The sequence below is a fragment of the Melanerpes formicivorus genome, unplaced genomic scaffold (genome assembly GCF_026170545.1).
Source record: "Melanerpes formicivorus ecotype bairdi unplaced genomic scaffold, bMelFor1.0.p_v2 SCAF_3, whole genome shotgun sequence".
Classification (NCBI taxonomy): domain Eukaryota; kingdom Metazoa; phylum Chordata; class Aves; order Piciformes; family Picidae; genus Melanerpes; species Melanerpes formicivorus.
The window spans coordinates 7,085,321-7,105,029 of record NW_027142355.1 but is presented as its reverse complement, the minus strand read 5'-3'; the positions used below and the strand labels follow the sequence as shown (position 1 = coordinate 7,105,029).

The following is a 19,709-nucleotide window of genomic DNA, read 5'->3' as shown; positions in this document are numbered from 1 at the left end:
AACTCTACACAGTCATCTCTTCTCGCAGTGCACCAACCCAACTACACTGCAGTGCTCTACAAGATGACCTCCTCCTCCTCAAGTAAGACACCATGCTGGAAGAAGAAAAGGAGGTCGAAAAAAACCAAACCCTTGGTTCAAATGAGTTCTTAGCCCACCTGAGCAGCACAACCACCGCTAGTGAAAGGGACTTCTTGAGGCTCAAGCTTCTGTGCAAATAGCTTCCAGAATGAAGTGCCTTTTGATGTGTACTTCCTCCTGCTGGGAAAGACACAAAAAGATGACTCAGAGAACACGTAAGACAAGGGACTGCACAATGTTCACAATTCAAAGAGAAATAGCTTGCTCAGTGGGTTTATGGATATCCCCAATGAGGTATCATTTTGGAGCTAGTATCTCAAGACATCCCAGAAAATACCTAGTTTTCATCTGTGCAATTACAAGAGAGGGAAGAGTAAGGAAGGTGAAATCTATTGATTTCCCACTGAATGTAGCAACTGAAGACTTCAAGATGTATCATAACAGTCAGCAAATATCAACAGAATTTTTAAAATTAAATATTAACATATATAGGCCAAACAAAAAAGTTGTAATTACTGAGTAACATCATCATGCAACTGCGCTGCTCCTTCTGCAGTTTGCAATGACTAGAATGGTGCTCTGTTACCTATTACTGTTTCACTAGCTACCTGGAAATAAGCATGTCCTTGGTGGTAAAATTAACAGACTACATTGTTTAGTAGCACAATAAACAAAAGTAGAAAGGAAATCACAGAGAGTTAAATCAATTACTTGCCAAGCTGGGCTTGTTCCAACCAAAACAGTCTAGGATACCTAAATGCAGATAAGGTTTGCAAATCAGACCACCATGACCTTAAGATGCAAGAAAACCAAAAGACATGTAGAGGTCATCACAGCCTCACAACTAATTGTTCAATTCAGAGCTCCTCTTTCTATTAAAGGTCTAGTGTGTGTCTTAGTTTTGGAGTGGACAAGAGCTCTTTTACCCCTCTCCAAGGGAGTTAAAGGAAAATGCTCCACACAGGATTAGAAAGAATTGGAAATTTAAATAAAAATACTATTCATAACTATATACAACAATACAAAAACATACAAAATACACAAACTCATATTCAGCCTTGGCCCAGTTCTCTCCAACCTGGGCTTTACCAAAACTCCATTAGGAAAACATCATCCAAAACCTCCCCTGCAACCAGACCAAAACCCCAGGCCTCAATGCCCACCCCCCATCGCTCCCTAACCCCAGGCCAGAATGATGCAATAATAATTAGCCAGGCCACTCAAGGCTGAAAGCCTCAACTCCCCTATAAATACCAAACAAGAGATAGCAGTCCATGCTGGGAGCAGGAGAGAAGGAAGAGGGGCAGAAAAGACAGAAATGTCTGTTTATAATAGGGGAGATGCCGGCATGATAGGATGAAATAACAAAAGATTACACTGTATAGTGTCCAGCCCCCTGCACCTCTCTGGTACTTGCAGGACTTTCAACTCCATGGTTAAGACATTCAGTCTTAAATCCACAACAATATTGCTCATGGATGCAAAGACGTCAGAGTGAATGGAAATACTGAATGGGGTATGCAAACATAAAGACTGATACTGAAATACTGTGCCAAATTCCATGGATGGTGTGCAAAAAAACATGTTGAAAACTAGAGAACATGTAGAGCAGAGCCACAGAAGCCATTAACATCTAGGTGGTTAAAAAGGCATCATGTATAATCATATTTAAAGATTCAGTCTTTCTGATAACCCACTGACAACTGACAGCTTACTTGATCATCTTTAAGCAAAAAAAAAATTATTAACAATAAAAAATGCTTTAATATAGCCACCAGGTAACTTAAAAGGGACCAACAGATGCAAGTCAAAAGCATAGAAGGCTCCTGTTAGAAACAAACAGGAGCAACATTCTTAAAGACGGATTATCTTGTTCTCATTATTTTCAGGATAAGATATGCTTTGGCTCAAGCATTTGTTAGGCCCATGAACAATAGCTGAGCGAGATGGGCAAACAACTGCAGGACTTTAAAGCTGCTCTGACCCTAAAGTCTGAGCAACAGTCCCCCCAGGAAAAAGAAAAACAAAAGAAAAAAAAAAAAAGGAAGAAAAAAAAAGCACCAACAAAACCCCCAAACAAACTATAAACAACCCCATACAAAAAAAAAAACCCAAAACCTTCAAACAAAACACCCAGAGGACCAAAGGTTATTGCCCTGCATTTTCATTAATGCTACTGAACACTGAATTAAATGCACAATGGACTGTGAAATGCTTGCAGATCTTCCCCCAGCTAAATGTCAAATGAAGAGGCCATCTGTTAATAAACATAAACATCATCTCTCTGGAGTTTTGTCCAGAGTTCTAATAAGTAAACTCATACCACTATTTAGTACTATGGGATTGCCAGGCTAAGTGAAGCTTTTTTTGTGTCTACATCTCAACAGCCTGGGTGGGCAGGAGACATCACCTGGAGTACATAGCAGGTACATATTCCCAGTCACAAAGCCAGCCTTGCAGGTATTGACTCTTGAAAAACTTCTACAAAGTACTCAAAGACTGAGCAAACAAAACCACATCCATTTTGCATGATTGGGAGGAAAAAGAAATATCCCAAAAGTGACCCTTTTCAGTTGCTTTTCTAAGTTTGTAACTTATACCACGAAGGGTGATGCGCATGCATCGCAATTCCAACTCGAGTTTACACAGGGCAGTTCATGAAGGAAAAAAGGTACAGATGCTGCTGATGTGGATCTCAACTGCACAGAAAAACCTTTTAAAGGTTAACTTACTAATTCCACAAGACTGGAAATAGAAAAGATTAAATTAATGCTTTCATTGCATTTCAACAGGTTCAACATCAAGTTTATACTCATTCATCTCATACTCATTAAGCGAACACAGAACTTAAGTGTAATACACACTGTGGTCACATATCCTTAACCTGGACAAATGAACATTCTTCTGATGTATTTAAGAGAGAAGCTGCATATTTTGGACTTCCAATTGTAATGAGCATAACCAGGGGGAAGGCCTAACTATTACAAGCTGAAGTAAGCCATACCCTCTTATGATTAACCATTCCAAGTGCCATGGATCTTCAGGAAAGAAGCCTTTATTCACTGTGTATGCCTAGGCTAAGTTCAAACAAAACATTATTAAATTGTTCTGATTCGGAACAGAAGACCTCACCTTGTATTTCAGTTGCACCCTTCTTACCACATGAATGTACTTTATTTTTTATGCCCTCTTTCTTCCTACTATTTTCACACTGACCAAACACTGGTTAAAGAACAAGTCCTTTATAAATTCTATCCCTAGTGATGCAAGCAGGAAATAAATGCTAGATTTTCCTTCCATACAACTCTTACTACATCTGTCAGAAAGACACTTTATCTCTTCTTAAACTAGAGCCCTATGGGAAGAGATTCAAGGAGTTAACTCCCGATATTCTTACTTATTTAAAACACAGCAAATTAGTACAAACAGAAAGTTAAGCCTGAGTTGTGAGAAATCTTGATTTATTTTTTTTTGGGGGGGAAGGGGTGGGAAGAAACAGGAAAGTGGGTGGAAGAAAAGAATAGGGGTGGGGTGGAAAAGAAAGAAGACACCTGCAACATTAAAAAAACCCAAACCAAAACAACAACAACAAACCACACAAAACCAAAAACAAACCACCAAAACCTGCACACCAAACCTGTGACTGTCAAGTAATAAAGAATACATTCACTGCGATTTACCAAAATCATAGAATGGTTTGGTTGCAAAGGACCTTAAAGACCATCTAATTTCAGTCTCTGCTGTGGCATCCACAACTTCTCTGGGCAACCTCTTCCAGTGTTTCACCACTCTAACAGTGAAGAAATTCTTCCTTACACCTTATCTAAGTCTACCTTCTTTCAGTTCAAAATCCTATACTATGCCTTGTCCCTTTTAAACAGCTCGTCCTCATCTTTCTCATAGGCCCCCTGTAGGTACTGCAAAGCTGCTAATAAGGCCTCACCAGAGCTTTCTCTTACCCAAACTCCAGCTCTCTCAGACTATCCTCACAAGGGAGGCAGTCAAGCCCTATGATCATCTTTGTGACACATTCTAACAATTCCATGTCCTTCTTAAGCCGAGGGCCACAAGGATGAACACAGTACTCCAGGTGGGCTCTCACAACAGCAGAGAAGAGGGGAAGAGTCACCTCCTTTGACCTGATAGTCACCCTCTTTTTGAAGAGACCAGGATACAATATTTTCTGGCTTGCAAACATATATTGGTGCACCATATTGAATTTCTTGTCAACCAACACTCTCAAGCTCTCCACAGGCCTTTCCTCCAGTGTCTTGACTGCACAACACAGCTTGGTGTTCTCATCAAACTTGCTGACAACACACTAAATCCCACTGTGATGCCAATAAAGATGTTAAACAGCACTGGTCCCAGTATCAATCTATGAAGAATCCCACTTGTCACTGTTCTCCACTTGGACATCAAGCCATTGACCACAGCTCTTTTGAGTGTGATCATCTGGCCAATTCCTTATCCACTAAGTGGTCCATCTACTAAATCCATGCCTCTCCAAACACGGATGCTGTGCAGGACACTGTCAAATGCTTTGCTCAAGTCCAGGTAGATTATGTCAGCTGCTCTTCCTTTATCCACCAATGCAGTAACCACATCGTAGAAGGCTACTAAATTTGTAAGGCATGATTTGCCCTTAGTGAAGCCTTGTTGACTGTCACCAATCACTTTCTTATTTTCCATATGCCTTAGAATAGTTTCCAGGAGGCTCTGCTCCATTATCTTTTCAGGCACAGAGGCAAGACTGACTGCCTCCATTTTCTGCCTTCAATTATGGATACTAGTTAACAATGAAAGCAAGTGAAACACTGGAAATGAGGTTTCAATTAGATAACTTTTTGAAGAAGACATACATAGATTGAATAAACTATGAATTTCATGTGTTTCCAGGTACTGCTGTTTGCTCTAGGGCAGGGAAGAAAGCATGTCAGAAAAGGAATACAGAAAGGCAGAAACTTGGAAGCTAACTACAAAGTTAGAATCAAGGACAGAAGAGCCTCAGAAAGGACCAAGCTGACTCTGTTGACAAGTGCCAAGGCTACTGAGCCCAGGAAGCTGGGTGCAGAGCTAATCATCAATCCATGCCGGCTCCCAGAAGCCAAATTCCAAAGAGAAACTGAGTGTCCTAGTGAGCATGTGGCTAGTTACAACAACTCTGCTGACACATTCCTGGGGACAAACAGTGCCCCATGCTACAGCAGTCTCAGGCTGAGCAATTGACCAGGGTCTGATCATCAAGTTGGTTTTGAGAGGTTTCAATAATCATTAGCAATTCTCTTTCAAGCACAGACACTTTGGATACTATGTCAACTCCTCAACCATCCAAATTGAATCTCTGAGAGATCCAAAAGCTATGTACTTCCACAGGAAAAAAAAAAAAAAAAAAAAAAAAGTTAAATACTTGACTTCAACAAGGTAACTGAATTACTATCTGCCTAAACAAAGTCCCAGCTTTACTAGGTCTCCTCAACAGCTTTCTAGGCTGCCCCACTGCTCTGAAACTGAGGCAAGCACATGCCCCCTCCCTCTCTCAGCCATCCTCTGGAGCCTCCAGGGGCAAGGACTCCACATCTTCCATCCTCTTTCTGTAGCCACATCTGAGCAGTTTTATAGACAACTAGAGAGTTTTTTTACCACTAAGCCACTGATGGTTAGATAAATGGCTATCTTCAACTCCTTATTTCCACTTTGTCTGCATAAGTTTTGACAGAGCAAAGAGCAGGAGGTTAAACCACTTACTATCCAAACACTGGGGTTAAAAAGGCAAAACAAAAACCCAAAACCAAACAAAGAAACAAACAAAAAAAACCCTTACTCAGGCCGTGTTTTATTTTTCTTAACAAGGATTAACAGAAAAATGTGAAGTCCAAGATAGCCTCATACTTAAACAAAAGTCCTAAAATAATGCTCCTCCAATTCTAGTTACCTGGTTTTATTATACCTAATAATGACTTTATTTTAAAGAATTATTCTAATGGTAGTATTTAAATAGAGGAGGACCCATACACACATTATAAGATGAGCTTCACAATTTCCTGTGGTGGCTGAGAAAACCTGCAAAAAAAGCCAAAATAAATATCCCCCACTGAGTTGAACTAAAAGACAAAGGTGAAGAAGTAGGAGGAACACCACACTGGGGTTGTTTGTTTACTTAATTCCATCTTAATTATTTAGACTCTCATCTCACTAACAGCTGTGCAGGTGCTAACTTCACTTCAAGAAGGACCTACAGTTTTTGTTTGCATAAATCAAGTACATTTAATCAAGTGCACATTAGCTCATCAACACATTGGATCTGATGAGGAATTGCACAAGTGACAATGCCAAGCTATTTTAGTGAATATTCATTATATCTCTGTCGAACAGTCTGACTGGAAGAGTGAGAACAAAATGACAGTGAAAGAATGGTAGCAATTACTTTACTAGAAGTTAATGTTGCCATTAACTGTTTGCTGGAAACTTTAGTTGCCTTACTTTTGCATTGTAATTCAATATTCAGAATGTGCTAGTGTCACAAATACCTTCATTCATTGTTTCACAGAATCACTGTGGTTAGAAAAGCCCTTTAAAATTGAGTCCAATTACCAAAGTGTAAAAAAGTTCCAAATTACAACTGTTACAGAAATACAAAATGCTTAGTATCATACCTCCATAAAAATAAATAAATGTGCAAACCACTTTTTCAAAAGCAAGATAGACTCCAAGCCTGTTAGAAACAAGTTACCGGAATTTTTTGTTGTTAATAAGCATTCATGAAGAGATCTCCCTTCAAAATATAGTTTGTTCTTAGGGTGCTTCTGCATGCAAGGCAAATAGTTCCCAATTTTGTAAAGATATATATAAAGTCTTTATCCCACTTCCAACAATATCTGTAGGAAAATTCAGGCAGAAGAATGCTGTGCCCTCGCTGAGGATATTTGGCTAAAAGAAGAAACCCTTTGTTCACTTGCTGATTCCCAGAATGGATGAGTGAGAGGAAAAGGAGGGTTGATTGGGTGCACTTCTGAAACCCAGAACCCCACATGCAGTGACCACCCAACCATGAAGGAACCACAACAACTTCTTGTACACAGCTGCCTCCTCATGACTGTTGACCACAGAGATATGGTGTGAGGTAGTCTGATGGAGTCACATTTGCCATTTCAGAAGAACCTAGTTGCTTATGGGCTCTGGTTGACAACTGCAGCTCAATTTAGCTGACTCCAGCTGTTTGCTTTGTCATTCTGCCAGGACAGAGATGGCTCATGAAGGCTCATGCTACCTGACTTCACAGCATTACACACTAACATGAGCAGCCATGAAACACAGTTTACATTCATATGCCCAGCTGTAAACTCTGGCAGATTCAAAGTCCACTAGAAAATATTGCTGAATGGTAGAGTAACTTCTGGCAAAGGGACAGAATGAACAGCTGGATGCTTTAGGTCATGGAGCACAACAGTCACAAGTGCATTTATTGTGCTATCCTTTGCAAACCATCAACAATCCAGGAGCATCAAATAAGTCTGTTCATCAACACTGTTGTAACTGACTACCACAAGTATCCAAAGCTTCAGGACGTGTTTTGGGGGCTTATTTTACTACAAAACACAGCATCACATTTTGGTGGGTTGACCCCAGCTTCTTAAAGTTATGTCACATCATTTAAAAATCTTTTTGTATCAGAAGCCACCATTCAAACTCCTTTCCCAAGCAACTCCACCATTTACTTTCTATAGTGGTCTAAGAAACATACTCTAAGAAAGATATTTTTCTACTTCATGTACAAACAGCCTAGGTTCCCACCAGGGCTTGAGACCCACAAGTATTCAAGGCAAGGAGAAGAAGCCACACAAGGCTTGCAAGTAGACTTCCTCCCTTTTGTTTTAGCTGGAAGCATGCTCTATTCTGGCTTTTCCATCGCAGGCGGCAGTCCTTGTGCCCAAGCATGCTAGATCCATCTCACAACCCAAGAGGCAGTCTGGGCATTAAGTACCATCCCAAAATGCCTATGAAATCTCACTCTCTTGCTCACAGCAAGCAGGTCACCCAGCTGATTTGCCTACAGGACGGTACACAGCCCTTTTCCTGTGAGGCCACTTGTACATTTCAAGCTTTAGAAAAGAAAAGAAAAAAAGAGAGAGATTTTTCAGCCCAGCTTTGGGGTTGACATCTTCAGGAAAAGACCTGTAAAGTCAAGCCAAAGCCAATCCTAGGTACATACCAGCAGCTTATTAGTTACCAACCCTTGCTTCCTTCTAGATTCCATTGTAATGAGAACATAAGCAGTGAAATAAGTATATATTTCCCCCGAATGAATCACCTATTCAGAGTTCCCTCTGGTGTTCAATAAGCTAACCATCACATTCAAGGTAGCAGTCTTAGTTATAAAAGCATCAAGTTCCCTCACAATCAAGTTATCATTTGATGATGAGCTCGGTAATAAGAACAGGATCCTAGTGTTGTAATTCACAGACAACAAAGACAATGCTATTTTGTCTGAGATTTAAGAGACTCGATAAATTTACACTTCCTCTGTTGTATATTCACTGGAGTGTTTGATTAACCCAGAAGGGATCCAAATCGTTTCTGATCCCCTCTGCCTCCGGGTATCACTGAGACTGACGCAGTCTCGGAGAAGGCACAGTCCCAAGTCACAGGTACAGCCCAGCTACACAAGCAAAGCAGAAGTGTTCTGCAGCTCCCAAATAACTATGCCTTGACTCATAAGCCTTTCCAGCCCCGCACTTTCATTCGCCTGCATGAAACACGAGTAAAGCGCAGTGTATCTAATTATCTGTTTGGAAAGAAAGTTTAAAGCTGCCTCTGCAAAGAAGCAGAACGCATTTACAGGAAAACCCAAACGAGCTCCCGAGCGGGCGGTCTAAAGGCGGAGCGCAAGGCCGGCGCCGGGCCAGGACGAGCCGCGACACCGGGGCTGCTGGCCCCAGCAGCGCCAAGAGGATTGCGAAACTCCCTGGAAGAGTAACCAGCCCCCGCCGAGCAGAGCTGCGCTCCGGCGGCAGAGAACGGAGAGAGCTCCGCCGGGCACCGGCGCTCCCTCGCTGCCGGGCGGGAGGAGCCGCCGCCCCACGCCTTCCCTCGGCCCTACACAGCGGCTTGGGAAAGGGCTCAAAGTCCAGAGTTGCAGCCTGGGAGAACCCTAACCAAAACCATCTGGGACGCGGGTGGCGCGGCGGCGGCCCCCTCTGCCCCGGCCCCCACCGCCCTGCCCCGCGGGCCGCAGCCGAGGAATAGGGAAGTTGCTATGTCCGCGATTCAGCCGCTCCCGAGCCGAGGGCAAACGAGGGGCAACCCTGCCGCGAAATCCGCTTCCCCCCAGCCCCATCCCGAGGCGCGCAGGAGTGGGGGCTGTTTTACCTTCAACAGGTGCAGGCGCCGGCGGCAGGGAGCCCCGTGGGCTCGGACCGTCCGAGTTGCCCGAACGGGAGCGGCGGCGCCCGGGAGCCGGGCACGGGCAACGGCCGGCTGGTCAGAGGCGCTACGGCAGCCCCCGGCGGCCGCCCATGCTCCCGGAGGGCCCCGCCGCCGCCACAGCAGCCGGAGTCAGCGCGAAGGAGGCAGCGGCTGTGGCCACCTCCGAAAGGAAGGAGAAGAGCAGCAGGGAGCGAGGGAGGGAAAAGCAGAAAGAGAGAAACCGCCTCGAAAGAAATTAATCGTCACATCACGGTCGCGATCCGCCGCCGTCCCCCGACAGCCCGAACCTATGCCGGGGAGCCGGGGAAAAGCTGCGAGGAGGGGACACACCTGTAGGCGCAGCACATATCCGCTGTAAGCACAATGCGAGACAGGAAACTGAAAAAAACAGCCCAGGGAAGGAGAGAGGCTCCCGTTCATTCGTCCCTCCCTCCTTCTCTCTCCCTCCCTCCCTCTCTCCCTCCCCCCGTCCTCCTCCTTCTCCTCCTCTTTCCACCTCTCTCCACCCCCTGCCCCCGGTCAGGATCTGCTTGCAGCGCTGTCTCATTCAGGGAGATTCAAGCGGAGGGCTGGGAGAAGGCAGGCGCTGCACTTTCTCTCCCGTTTCCTTTCCCTATCTCTGCTTTGTTTTGCCCGCCAGCCAGGCAGAGCCGGCGCGGCGGAGCGGGGCCTCGTGGGGAGCCCTGAGTTGAGGGTGCGCCGGGCACCACTGGGGACAGAATCCCGGCCAGGGGCGGCGAATCCCCAGACGCCTGCGGGCGCTCCACGGCGGGGAGCGCAGCCCCGCGGCCTTCGGGAGTGAACAGCGGGGAACGGCAGCAGCAGGGACTGCCAGGGCGGCCTCTGCCCGCGGCCTCTGATGAGGCTCCGCAGAGCGCTCCAGGGCAGGGGGCACCACGGGGAAGGGGGCTTTGCTGTTCCTTGGGGTAGCTGGCGTATTCCGGTGGTGTTTTGGGGACGGTCCTGAATATGTATGGAACAGCGTAATTTCCACCCCTGATCTCTGAGCAGAGACTCCTGGGCTCCCACAGTTTGCCACTTGGACACTCTGTCCTGTTGTTGTGGGGCCACAATAGATCAATGGCAGCATTTCTAGTGAACTTGAAGTACACCAGGATTTATTCCTTTCAGGTAAACTTTCTGTAAGTGCTCCACTAAAAAGCCCATGAGCAAGTTTACTGTTGTTTTGTTTTGTTTTGTTCTGTTTTGTTTTCCCAGAAACACTAACATGAGTGAATGCAGAGCACATTTTCCACCTGTGCGTAAAGCACATCATGTTTGCTTTAGCATCATGATTCTGTCCATGTTCAGACGTCAAATTTGTCTCAACTGTAAGTAATGTAGGGATTATCTGTTAAAAGAACTAGAAGATTGGATCAGGTAAACTTTGGGCAAGTTGTTTAGACTTTGTAAGTAGTGTTCCATCAGTGAAATGTAAAGCAGCAATGTTGCAAGGAGTAGTTAATTAACACTTTGGCACTTAGAGTACAGCTTCATTAAATGCTGTATGTACTGGGCTTTGCTCTGAAACAACAGAGGAGAGCTGGTCTGAAAGCCATGCTTCTTAATTGGCACTCTGGAAGTTGCTGAAAAATTAACATTCCATCTCAGAACAGTAACAGATACCAAATAAAAACATCTCCAAAATCTACACAAGCAGAAAAAGTGAGAGGCAGTTGGAGGAGATGTTAAAACTGGCTTTCAGACCTTGACTGTGGTAAGTGACACTGAGTCTTAGCAATAGGTTGGGAGCTTTCAAACATAACACCATGTTTTGTGGTTTTCTTCCCTCTGGGGCTGTGCTCAGGTGGCACACTGCCCTGGCTGGGTCTCACCAGTCTGGCCCAGTTTTGGTTTTTTGCTAACATCCACCAGGAGGCCCTTGACCTTGCTTGTTTTCCTCCTTCCTGTTTTTTACCTGATTGGGCTGAGTCACTGTAAGATGAGAAAGAATGGTTCTGGCACAGTTGTGGGACATTTCAGAAGATCTGGATCCCCCCCTCTATACTTCTTTGCTTGCTGGAATAGAGAAAGGAAATCTGAAGAGGAGGAAGATGGGACTTGCCTTGGAAAACTGTGCAAGTCCTGAGAGGAATCTAGGACAGAGAAATTCACAGGCTGCTAATGGGCTTGGTAAGACTTCACTTTCCAGGCTGCTTTTTAACTGTCTGGGCTTCTGGCCAGGTTGTGCCCAAACTTCTGGCAGAATGCCCTGGAATTACCAGCCAGGCAGTTCTCCCTGTGCTCTGGCCCATGAATCCCTGCCTCCCAGCACACTCTGCTCCAGGGACTTTTGCTGGGGGCTTTGCTGCTTGCTCCCCAACCCTGCCTGCTCCAAACCTGTTGAACTGCTTGCCCTAGTGAAGCAGGGGAAGCCCCAGGTGTGGGCACACACCTGCTCCATCATGGCCAGGGCTGTGCTGTACTTCTGCTGTCTCATGGTGGCTGTCCCCAGGCTAAACCTAAGCCTCCCAGCATGCCACTCAGTTCCCTATGGCTGGAACAGTTTCCTCCACCTCCTGTTGCTCTGGCCTCATAACAGCCTTTTTTCTTTTTTTTTTTTTTTTTTTTTTTTTAACAAAACAAAAACCACAACAACAACAAAAAACTTACACACACACACACAAGACTGCCAGTGGACACACACCACACACAAAGCCAGAGCAATGGTGACAGTTTAATTCAAAAGAGGAGCTGGCGAAATGCAGCTAAGCTGAATTCTCATCCAATCCATACAGTTACCTGCTGTGTATTTGACCTTGCTGAGTGTGACAGGGATTATGAAGCTAAACTAGAGCTCAGAGTGGGCACACAGCATCCCATCCCAGGACAGCTGTCTTCTCTGCAAAGCCTTCTTAAGTTGCTGTTCTGCCAGGCACATGTGGATGCACTAAAGCAGCAGCACAGCACATTGGCCCGTGATTCTGCCAGCTGGGGCACAAATGTGTGCTTCAGCACTTTTGCTACCAAGTCAGTGCTGAATTCAGCACTCAGATGGTTTGCAAAGGTGCAAAGTGTTCACAAGATGGTGTTCTGCCTCCCATCGGCCTGCTCTTGTCTTGAAACCAGCACATCATCCTTCACCCCCGTGGAGAAGTATGTGATACAGGGAGATACCTTCCCAGTGAACTCAGATAAACAGTTGCACATCGAAAATTGCTATTAACAGCTGAAGGATTATTCCCCTCCCCTTTCACCACCCACAAAAAAACAAAAAAAAAAAAAAAAAGGTCTTGTCAAATCCTAAATGAAGAAATGCTTAGAAAAGAGCAACTAGTAAAGGACTGAGTGATTAACAGCTTCCCAGACTGTTGGGGATCTTTACTGCTGGCGTGCACTTGCACACACACAGCATGTGGTTCACAGGGAGGAAAGCCTTGTTCTTTCCCTCTCCAGTGTGAGGACACAAATAGATAATGGGACTGTGTGTGAATAGGACTCTAGTCCAGATTTCAATTTTCTATTTATTTCCTCCATCTGCACTCCCTCTATCTCTCCTCACCTTGTTGCCATGTTGTCACCTGTTTGTTGTTACATGTGTCCCCCTGTTTTTTTCCTCTGCCTGCTACTATCTTTTATACTTGATTCAAAGTCTGTGCCTCTCTCCTGCTTCCCTTCCTAGTGCTGTCAATTCTCAGCTTTATCTGGGGCACAGCAATATGTAGTGTCCTACCACTAAGACCACTGAGGCCTGTAAAAAAGAGCTGAACTTCCAGCTGTCATTATTAAAAACACCTTGTTCCAGGAGCAACGGGACTAATGAATCCAGGTTTCCTGTGGCTTCACCTCTGACTCACTCATTGCTATAACCTCATATCTTGCTTCTCTTTTGTGTCCAATGTGACATTTCTTCTCATTGCAGGAGACTGCAGCAACGGTTGATGGTCCAGAGTGGCACGCATGCTGTCTGCACAGCACGTCTGGCTGCACTGCCAGGACAACTGGCTGCTGCCAGTCACAGCCCTTAACAGCCAGATCCTCCTGCATCTTTCTCTGTTGGAAAACTAATTTTAGTCTCCAGTCACCGATACTCACAACCCCCTAGGAACTTAATTATCTTTGAGGCTTCTACCTCTTTAATTCATTTGTTTGCAACTAGACAATGTGTTCTGACATTTTTATGAGGTCTGATGGGCAGATAAGCAGCCACATGATAGATTGTCAGGTTTTAGGAAAGAAGGTTCTGCCCTGTGGTATTGGAGATAACCTGAGAGCAACCCAAACAGCTAAAAAAGAACCTCAAATCCTTTAAAATTATTAAAATTACACTTTATGTGCACAGAAAATTTCAACTCTTCTGTGATCCCACATGTATGAGCAACCTTTGTACATCCTGTCTGAAGATGTCCTGTGTCTCAGCTCCACTCTGAAGGAGGGAGAGGGAGGAGAAAGGAGAAAGGATCTGCCTTACAGGTAGTTGAAATTCATTGGGCCCTAGCACTGCTGCTACCACTATCCTTTGTAGGAAATTTATATCAATAACAGGAATGCAAAAAGTACAAGAATAAAGACACTACCTGAATGGGTTTAGTCATTTGGTTAAGATATAACCAAGAGCTCTACAAGACTTTTTCACCCTCCATCAGATGTCTTTGGTTCTGATGATGTTAAAGGTCTTTTCTAACCTAAACGATTCTGTAATTCTGCGACAGGGCACCTTGTCATCTTCTGCTAGGGACTGAAATGACCCAAATATACATATTTATATTTTTACAGTCCATAAATCACCCTGAATCTACTTTTTCTGGATGAAAAGTGCCAGATAAATCTGAGGTGTTATTATTAGATTTGGGAAATATCACTGTGCACATACTGACTTTTATGCCCTTTGCACCAAACTCATGTGGCAGATCAATTTGTGTATCTTTGGGGTTTGGTTGATGGATTTCTCAGTGCCCATTTTCCAACAATCTAGAAAAAAAAATGTTTTAGGGTAGAGTAATCTAAAGTTAGTTCTCTTCATTTTTTCCTGTGTTGCTGGAAAATTTTCAACCACTGGAGCAGGTAGTTTTGGCATTTTCTAACTAACCCTCACTTGATACATTTGTTTACCCCTGTGCAAAATGTTACCCAGTCAGAAGTTTGCTTTTGTTTAGTTTAGCAGGCATTTTGCATATACTTTGCTGCAGATACAAATTGCTGCACAAAGGTAGGAAATAGAAAACCAGCAGGCCCTGGATACTATTTCCGTGTGGAATCCACAGAAAGCCTTATATGGATGTGTGCAGTGTCTATGTGCATATTTATCGCTGTTACAAGTAGCAGTCCTCCCAGTCAAGACTTGACATTCTGACATTGCCCTGGTTGTACTTTACTGTGTGTGAGCCCAGTTAAGACATCCTTAGGTAGTGAAGAGGTTCACCTTGATTTTTTCTGAGGAATTAAATTAGTTTTTGAAGTAAAAATATTATAAGAATTTTCAGCAAAAAATTTAGTAGTATTTAAAAATGTAGATGAAAACTAATATCAAATATTGAAAACTAATATTTGTCCAACCAATATTTCCAACTCTTATTAAGGCAGCTGCCTAGCTAAGTTCCAAAGCCATTGCTCTGCTATCATAAAGTAGCCATTCATTTTAACCACAGCCAATATACTTGCACTTGATGATATTGCTAATTCTGCAACTGGTTGTAGAATTAGCTGTTGGAATTAGTTGACTGCCAGCCATGCTGTTATAAATTCTTATAAATACTTACATTGTAGAGGAAAAAAGTCATAGAATCTCATTATCTACTAATATTTGAATTAGTTTTATTATGGAGAGGTATGTTGTGGGAAGGCAATTACAAGTGAGAGTGCATGATTACAGTGTTCTGTTCAGAAGTGGAAAATCAGATTTGACTATTTTATGCTGGAAATAATGCATCTTTTTTTACATGAGTAACTTCAGATAGTGTATAATTAATATTTTCTGAATATATATTGCAGAAATTTTGTGTTTATACTATTCACATGTGTCTGGACCAGAGTAGTTAAACATATAGCTAAAATAGTTGGAGCTAAATACGGTACAACACAAAGAAGCATTTATCATTTAGACCAATCAGAATTCATCGATGACCCACCAGTTAAGATAAAAAATAAAACATTAACTACCAACACAGAGGCTACATTTTACCTTTTTTATTCACAGGAGGATTTCTAAGACAATCAGGTATTTTCAATGGGTAGCTAAGCTTCCATTATGTGATGACAACTAATCAATAAATCATGTGTCATTGTTGTGGCTCAGCATGTCAAATACTTACATTTCTGTGTCCACATTTACAGGGTTTAGGCCATTTTTTTGTTGTACATTTCTAGCTCATTAGCCCTGATTTCAACAGTGGCTATTTTCCTATTGATGAAATTGGTAGAAAAATCACCGTATCTATTTCTGTCACAGGGAGGAGATGGAATGGGGTAATCAACGTGAAACTTGTGTTATTTAACACTGTTGGCCACTCCATGGTTTTTATGAGTGACATGAGAAATAGACAGCATCCTGCTAGACACACTGGACATTTTGATGCTCATGGGAGATGGTAAAAGGATGAATGTTTTCAGAAGCAGCTTTTGTCATGCATAAATCATGAGGCTTGTACTGAGACCTAGGACATCCAACTCAAATTATTTTGGTTAGATAACAGCACAAAGATGGACTAATAGAATTTTGATTATACTGCCCCTCTCTGTTACTTTTGCATTCCAGAACTCTAGCACAATCTTAATCTGCCATATGAAAGCTGCTGCCCTGCATGTGCAGGTGAAATAGCCAGTCAGTAGACATCCAGATCTCTGATTTAAGAACAGTGGCATACAGCTGAAAAAGCATTAACCTTTGTTATGGTCTCCCATTGCCATTAATCACATTTTGAGTGCCTTTGCCACTCTGTCAGAGCACCTAAAGAAATTTTCTTGAGGAAGGCAGTTGGTTCACTTGAACTCAGGCCAGAATAAAGCAGTGTTTGTCATCAGAGAGAGATGCTACAAATAAGTGGCCTCAATGCAGTTGCTGTCTCTTGTCTGCAGTAAACAATCCTCATTCATCAGGATTTTACAAAATCTCAATGTCATCTACACATCACCCTCAAAAATGCCTTTTTAAAATGTTATAGTTTATTAGAAGATTATATTCTTCTGGACAAGGACTCAGGATGTAATAGCCCCCATGTTTATCACAGGCGTGTTGGGTAACTGGAACTCATGAAATCTGAAGTGAAATGTGAGGGTTGGCAAGTACAAAATGCAGACGCTCAGTTTTCCTGTGGCTCTGGTTTATGTATGTATGTATATATATATATATGCATCAAATCTATGCTTATAGTCCTTCCCTCAGTGCAGCATAAGAAAGCCCAAGTCTTCCCTTCTGGAGCGATTAATAGTTGAGGCTGCAGCTATATTTCATTCTAATAATACTTGCAGAAACTGTGCTCCTCTGAGACAAGGCAAAATACAAAGCCCAGCATAAAAATTGTGAGAGTTGAAAAAAATTCAGTCACATCAAATCACCTACAGAACTGTCTTGCATGGTGGCTCAGGCAAATCAGGAATCTGATCATTTTAAAATAGTTCTGAATGCTTCTTCCCTTCAAGAAAACTTTCACAGTGGAAATACATTTCAATTCAGATTTCTCTTAAAAAGGATAAAAGGTCGTGATACCCAGCCACAGCCAGGCCAGTGCCTCTTCCTAAGGCTTGTCACACAGAGGCACTGTTTGGTACAGAAGTCCAGTACCAACAGCTCTCTGCAACATGTAGTCTTTCTGCTAGGACCACTTTTATTGTGCAAATTCATTATGATATTTCACAGACCCAGAGGGCTGCAAAGGGACCTCTGAGGTATCTAGTACATGCCCCTTATATGGGGCATTATTATCATCTACACGTACATGTGATGGTGGAGGTCTGAGCATTTTGCACACCAGTTATCTACTGCTTAACTGTTACTGTAATCCTAATATCCCATCTGAATCATCTATGCTGCAGATTAAATACTTTGTTCTGTATGCTTACATGGGTTCTGTAAACAGGTAGGTTGTTCTTGCCTCTTCACAAAAACCCTTTATGTATTTCAAAACTCTGATTATACCTGCTCTCTTATCTAACAGCTTGAAGCCTGAGTAGGGGGGATTGATCTAGAGACATACTAAAGCAGCAATTGCAGCTTGTAGCTGGCAACTCCCATCTCCCAGATCTCCACTAGCACTCTATTTCTCATACCTTTGGTGCCTCTCCCAAGCAGTACTCTCAGCATGGTGCTACATAGAAGTGAACAAATGAATACTGAGAGTAGCAAATCATGATTAATGAACATCTTATCCCTCTCTTACACTGTCCTTCCTCTCCCAGTATGTCCTTGACAATTAATTTCTTCAGGAGGAGTTTCACATTATGGCTATGCTGGTCTAAGGTTCTCTTCCATGATTGATGTTCCCCATCCCCTTCCCTACTTCTGGTCACGTAATCCCCAGAATCTCTTGGTACAGCTCTGGTACATATCTGATCCCATAATGAGCCTCTGTTGGGAGCCAACCATCAGAAAGCAACAAGAAAAGATGATACATTTTTTTCTACTTCCAGAATGCCTGATGTTATTGCTTACAGAGCAGGTTTACCACAAGATCAGCATGGTGTCAACAGCATCACATGGGTTGGAATGTGGTGAGTGGGATATGGAAGTAACAGACCACTAGACCAACAATTGGATCAGCCTCAACATCCTTTCTTCCTGTGAGAGACAAAAAGAAGTCATGGGAAGTAATCACCAGGTGCATCATTCATGTTTTCTCTTCTGAAATCTGTGTTTTTACCAGTACCTGAGCATCAGCTCCTACATTCCAGTGAAGCTGCAGCTATCTGTGCTTGAAGTAGGTGGGAGGCTTAAGAATGAGTATGTTACCAAAAGGCAATGTAGATTTAATCCTTCTTTGATCTTGTATTTTTCTGTAAGATTTGTCCCCCAGGGCAGTCCCAGAGCAGAAGTCAATAATGCAGCAGGAACATTCACATACTAATATTTCTGCATACCAGCTACCACGGAGTGTAAGAGTGCTGTGCATGCGAACTCCTTCTGCCATCCACCTCTTCTGCCACCATCACTTACAGAAGAACGGAGGCAGCAGGGGGGTCAGCAGAAGCCAGAAATCATGCAACATGAGAAATAGCTGGAGAATTGCAGCTGACAAGCAGGGGACTTGTAAGTGGCAAATTTTAAAGCCTCATTTCAGTTTTCCTTGTTAGAATGCTGTTAGGCCTCCTACAACAATGACAAGCCTGATATTATCTAAGCAATATTGTATGACTGAGAACTGAACGAGGCTCTATCTGACATTGGAATCTCTCCCAAATGTTTTACTTTTGATATTCAGGAAATTTTGTTCTGCACTTTGACCAGAAGAAAAAAAATCATCATTCTAATAAAATAAAGAACAACAACTATATGCTTGGCAAATACACTATTTTAATTGTAAATGTGTTAACTATTTGGAAATATTGATGTTTTCTGGCAGGCACAGTGCACATATGTATGTTATTAGACACCCAACACATTAGATTTGTGATAAATATACTTCTTAAAATAGATTTACTCCATGTTTAGAACTTTTGTCTTCTTTATTCAATAAATCTCCAAAACTGTAGCAGATGGATAGAGGAAAAACATTTTTGGCCTCAGAATGGAACTGTTTGATGAAATTTCAGCAGACAGGCAACTTCTGTGTGTTAATAATATCATATTCAAAATAATACTGTGGAACAAAGCACTGTACTACAGGCTTATTGTAAGTATTGCTACAGAGCAAATTTAAATCTAGTTTTGTAAGGAAGAGTAAAAAAGAAAATAACTTCAAGTATTGCATCTGTTCCAAAATACTTCCTTCCTTCCTTCCTTCCTTCCCCTCCCTCCCTCCCTCCCTTCCTTCCTTCCTTCCTTCCTTCCTTCCTTCCTTCCTTCCTTCCTTCCTTCCTTCCTTCCTTCCTTCCTTCCTTCCTTCCTTCCTTCCTTCCTTCCTTCCTTCCTTCCTTCCTTCCTTCCTTCCTTCCTTCCTTCCTTCCTTCCTTCCTTCCTTCCTTCCTTCCTTCCTTCCTTCCTTCCTTCCTTCCTTCCTTCCTCTCCTTCTTTCTTTCTCTCTTTCTTTCTCTCATTCTCTCTCTCATTCTCTCTTTCTCTCTCTCCTTCTTTCTTTCGCTCTTTCTTTCTTTCTCTATTTCTTTCTTTC

General features: G+C 42.9%; 1 protein-coding gene and 1 long non-coding RNA gene across 5 annotated transcripts in view; one reads left to right on the top strand and one right to left on the bottom strand.

Annotated features, from left to right (window-relative positions):
* The window catches only part of LOC137455148 (uncharacterized), an 82,814-nt gene extending 72,887 nt beyond the window's left edge, over nt 1-9,927 (bottom strand). The window contains exons 1-2 of one of the 2 annotated variants that reach the window (XR_010990768.1): nt 9,838-9,927; nt 159-261 (exon numbers count right to left, since the gene is read on the bottom strand). This is a non-coding gene — a long non-coding RNA (uncharacterized lncRNA). Of the gene's footprint in view, nt 1-158; nt 262-9,450; nt 9,536-9,837 lie in introns of those variants that run through there. The other variant, XR_010990770.1, reaches the window with a different exon arrangement.
* LOC137455130 (uncharacterized) lies at nt 9,326-19,454 on the top strand. 3 transcript variants are annotated; one of them, XM_068165707.1, is made up of 3 exons: nt 9,326-9,861; nt 10,726-10,838; nt 18,073-19,454. In XM_068165707.1, coding segments are annotated over exons 1-3 (639 nt in total). In that variant the 5' UTR covers nt 9,326-9,337; the 3' UTR covers nt 18,075-19,454. The 3 variants fall into 3 exon arrangements, with proteins under 3 accessions (XP_068021808.1, XP_068021803.1, XP_068021794.1); XM_068165702.1 differs by lacking the exon at nt 18,073-19,454 and adding an exon at nt 13,370-16,996; XM_068165693.1 differs by lacking the exon at nt 18,073-19,454 and having other exon boundaries at nt 10,726-11,017.
* The last annotated feature ends 255 nt before the right edge of the window (nt 19,455-19,709 follow it).